General features: G+C 37.7%; 1 protein-coding gene across 1 annotated transcript; it reads right to left on the bottom strand.

Annotated features, from left to right (window-relative positions):
• Positions 1-3777: 3777 nt before the first annotated feature.
• LOC102890895 (olfactory receptor 502) lies at positions 3778-4722 on the bottom strand. The gene has a single exon (XM_006914932.1). It carries the CDS (start codon positions 4720-4722, stop codon positions 3778-3780), a length of 945 nt encoding a protein of 314 aa, XP_006914994.1.
• Positions 4723-5004: the final 282 nt, after the last annotated feature.

The raw sequence follows: 5004 nt of genomic DNA, 5'->3' as shown, positions 1-5004 counted from the left end.
GAGAGCGAGCAGTAACATAGATAGAAACTATAAGTTTTCTTTAGTAAAGCATTTTATTTACAGATACTGAGGAATCTCAATCATGAAATAGTTTACAGAGTCAAGAAGTGGTTACCTGCGGGGATTCATTCTTTGGATTTGTAAAGGGGAAATGCACCATAGTTTTCTTTTCTGAGAAATTTTAACCAAGTGAATATAATTATAATAGCACTAAAAATGAATAGTATTAAACTATTTTAATAAAGAACTTAGGCTGTTCTGTGGAAGGCTAAACGTGCATGTGTAAAAATCAATTAGACGATGATTTTAGTGTCAAAATAAAGTGGAGTGGACACGTGATGGGCATTAGGAGGTAAGATCAACAGGAACTGGTCACCGGTGGGCACATGAGAGAAGATTATGTTCCTGTGTACTGATGCTCAGGGCCATTCTAGCATTTGGTCTGACCCGAAGTTTAAAGCTGGATTGAACTATACCAGTTGAATACACTGGACAAATATCTTGAACTGAGCCTCAGTTCATTTAGTAAAATTTGCATAATAGGAATACTTATCTCACCAAATCATTGCGAGGGTTAAATGGAAATACGTAAGTCAAGGGTTAAGCCCAGTACTTGGCTAAGAGTAGTCTGGATGAAAGTTGATTACTGTTATTAGTGGACTATTTGTTAAGTGGTGCATCAGCAGGGTGACAAAAGATGTTCTACAATAGGAATTAGCAAGAGAATTAGCTTGAGTCTTCAGGTCGAAGATAGCTGTGTCCCCCATCATCCACCCACTCAAATAAGACACTAATCAGAAGATATTTTATGTAATTGAAAATCATTAAACTAGGTTGAGACTTGTGTTATTCCTCAATATCTGCTCAATTTTAAAAAATATAATGTATTGAAAAATGATATCTTTTCTGCAATTGTTGCTGTATTCACATATGTTCTATCTATGTTCAATCTTGTGGTTCAGATTTTGCCCATTATATTACTTGCGAAAGTGTGTTAAAATCCATTATGGAAAGTCAAAGAATTACCATTTCTATTTGGTTTAGCAAAGAGCTGAGTTTTATATTTTCCTTAGCTATTATTTTCTTTCTTAATGCTGATGGTTAACATGTGCCAGGACACTGTGTAGAACGGCTGATAACTGTTATAAATTCTATCAAGACCAACCAGCAAAATATATTTTTGTTAAACTTACATTTTGGCATAGGCTCACTGGTAAATAGCCATGTTGTTTTAGCAAAGGACTTAAGAACTTTGCCAAATAAAAACTAGAAGATTGTCCAGGACTTTATGTAGTAGCACCTCTTTTATAAAATGCAAAGGTGTTCCATAATTTCTCTGAGAACCATGTATGCGCACAGAGGGTAGATGGCCCATTTCCCAAATACCACCACAGAGGGTCCTTATGTTCTGCTCGTGATTGAGTACAGAATCCTAAACAGTATAGGATCTGCATAGAGTCTGCACAGCGTTTAAGATCCCAGAAGGCAAGTATCATCCATCCCTTTTAAGGAGTAACAAAATCCTTTGACTTCTATAAGGACAAATTTGACTTTATGAACATTCCAATTCACCTAAATACTGACAAAAATGGAATGCCAGCTGTGTTACATGCAACATAGGTTATAACAAAAACGATTCTTTAATTATAAAGTACATTTAGACTGAAAGAACAATATATGAAATATGTGCTGTTCATGCTTTCTGCTTCCTGATTGCAGTGATTCTTATACCTGGAAATAATGCTTGCCGGGACCCTGGATTTATACCTGATGGTGTTATAAGAGATGTTGTTCTCAATTGTAATCATGAGACTCTAAGCTAGGATGGCTCCTCTGCCTTTGCTTTCTCTTGTGATCCAATGCGAAAAGCCATGAGGATTATGCTCGCCAAAGAGAAACGCCTGCTATAACTGCTGGCATGGTGAATTTTTCAGTTACGAAGTTCTATATGGTTGTTTTCATACTGTTTAGTCATTATTTTCCACTAGACACTAGTCATTGTATTTGAATAATTATCGGTAGACATAATTGAGACTTGAGTTGTTTGTTTGCTTATTCAGTTCACCCCGAGGTCCACCTGTCCTGGACCATCTTATGTCCAAGTTCAAGGCTCGAGAAGACTTTCTAGATCTCCAGGGATATGAGTCTGTGCAAGACTTGGTCACATCAAGTTTCCTCTTCTTCTGTGGGTATCTGTGAGGTGTAACCATCAGAAGTCTCATCTGGACATGTCCTACCTAGGCTTTGACTTAGGCCCTTCTCATCCCAAAAGAACACTGAATGCATGGCCCAGGGCATCTGCTTTGTCAAATTCTTTCACTACAAAACATTTTGGGGTATTATATCTGTATGTCTAGGTCCTCACAGTTTCTGGTGAGGCCATTCCATATGATCCTCTCATGTGATATTTAAGATACATTTAACATGTTATCAGTTGTTTTAGTTGTCCTCACCATGACATTGATTAAAACTGTCAAGCCTAGCATTGCCTCAGAGGTAAATTCTATGCATGTGAGTGGAAGATTAGACTTGCATAAATGTACACAGGTAACCACATGGTTAACAGGAAGTGTCTTCATCTCCTGCATCCTGTCTCAGTTGTTACGTTCCCAGCGAGATCTGCAGTGAACATTCCCTGGCTCTAGTATGTTCATTTTCCTTACCGTGCTCTGATTTTTCTTTCTCCATAACACCCTTCCCTTTGAATAGTCGGAATCACTAACTTGATAGTTGTATTGTCTCTCTTTTGCTCTAAGACAAATTCTGTGAGGGTACATAGCTTTGGATGCTTGTTATTACTATTTCCAAAATCCTAGGACAACCCCTAGAATAAAAGGATCATTTAATATTAATTTTTATTCTGGGAAAGAACAAAGGAATGAATGAAATGATTAATGCCCATTGAATCTGTCAAAAAGATACATTTTGCATCTCAAACACCAACGAGAGAATGGGAAAGGTGAATAAATATGGTTGTTGTAGCATATAGAGGTTGAGTAAGACTCTCCAAGGAGCAGTCACAAATTCAGGGAAGAATCAATCCAGTTCCCTCAAGTTTCCTGAGCAGGATGTAGGCCTGCCCAGGAACAGGTCACTCCAAGGGTTTGCTCCACTCAGGGAGGTCAGGAATCCCTCTTATTCCCAAGAGAAGTCACCTGTTTCAACTTGACAGAATTCAAAGATCAGTCAGGAACATCTCATCCTGTTTTCCTTTGTGGAACCGGTATGAGATGACTAGAGCCAGTGAATAGGAAGACAGTTCAGCATTTTAGGGATTCACAAGCCCTGCCATCCTCTACAGATAACTTTCCTGCAAGAAAAAAACATTTCTACCGATTTTCTATAGGTTCCGCTTTGTCATTTGCTCTTAGAATGTATTTGGTCTTAACTATAATTATCACACCCACTCCAGGATGAAATGCTGTTGATAATGGATACAGCCTTAAAGGTTTGGATGTCCTATAATCTTAACTTATGGCAGAGAACAACTTTCGAAAAAAATATGTGAATTAAACTTTTAAAGGATTACATCAGATTTGAAATTGTTTTCATATGAATCAATATGTGTTTCAAAAGCTATTTAATTTAATGTTATTAAAGGTAACTCACTATGTACCTTGAATTTACATTATATCAGAAAATTATCCCCCTTCACTAAAAATCTCCACGCAGGTTAATGACATACGGATGAATATATTCAGTCCACAAGCACTAAATTTTATTTTATTGTTATATTTATAATGTTATTATATAAAATCCTACAAAATATCAAGTTCTCTAGGATAATATTTTTCTGCCAAGCTCTCTTTTCAGAGCCCCCTTAATCTCATTGTTCTTGAGGCTGTAGATAATGGGGTTCAGCATGGGAATCACCACCATGTAGAACACAGACACCACTTTGTTCTGGTCAGTTGAGAAGGTGGACTTGGGCATCACATAAACGAATGTGATGGTCCCAAAATATAGAGTGACAGCTGTGAGGTGGGCAGTGCAAGTAGAGAAGGCCTTGTGATGGCCTCTATTGGAGCGCATCTTCAGTATCGTGATGAGGATATAGATGTAGGAGGTGGCTATGACAAACACTGTAAACACAATGATGGAGCCAGCTGTAAATGAGGGCACGACTGAGGGGATACTGCTGTCAGAACAGGAGAGTTCAACTAAAGGGGCAAAATCACAGAAGAAATGATTGACTCGATTAGGTCCACAGAAGAGTAAAAGATAGAAGGAAATAGTAAATGAGGAAGCATTGAGAAAACTACTCACATAAGCCAGTATGAGGATCTGAACGCAAACCCCTGTGGACATCTTGGTTGAATAAAACAGTGGATTGTAGATTGCTACAAAGTGATCATATGCCATGGCAGCCAGAAGAAAGCACTCAAGTGTCCCAAAGAGAGCAACTGAACCAAGCTGGATGCCACATCCGTGATAGGAGATTGTATTTCTCTCCACCAGGAAATTTACAAGCATGTTAGGTGTGACAGAACTTGAAAAGCAGATGTCAGCAAATGCCAAGTGGCTCAGGAAAAAATACATAGGATGATGGAGCTGAGAAGAGATTCTGATAAGAATGATTGTGCTAAGATTGCCAGATACGGTCACCAGGTAGATACATAGGATGATCATAAAGAGTATGACACGAAGGATTGGGTCAGCAGTTAAGCCCAATAAAATGAAACCTTTTACTGCCGTGTGGTTCCCATCCCTTTGGGAATCCATGAGATAACGTAGCTGCTGCCAAAAGAACCTGTGATGAAATATTACATGTATAAGTTATACATTTAATGGTTTTGTTTTTATTAATACACATATGGGGAGTAAGTATAAGTAAGGGTATTCGAGCATCAATGCATATTTACATGCAATAATAAGTCCGTTTTTAACTTATTTTAGCAGAAACTCCAGAAAAATATCATCAAATATTATCTTTTTCATATATAGATATATATTTTTCACGTCTGCACTTAAAGTGACATTGAGTTCAAAGAATAAATAATGTAC

This window comes from Pteropus alecto, unplaced genomic scaffold (genome assembly GCF_000325575.1).
Source record: "Pteropus alecto unplaced genomic scaffold, ASM32557v1 scaffold1246, whole genome shotgun sequence".
Classification (NCBI taxonomy): domain Eukaryota; kingdom Metazoa; phylum Chordata; class Mammalia; order Chiroptera; family Pteropodidae; genus Pteropus; species Pteropus alecto.
This window is presented reverse-complemented; position numbering and strand designations above follow the sequence as displayed.

Excerpts from the sequence above, each read along its gene's own strand:
- LOC102890895 (XM_006914932.1), bottom strand. The coding sequence starts at position 4,722 with ATGGATTCCCAAAGGGATGGGAACCACACGGCAGTAAAAGGTTTCATT.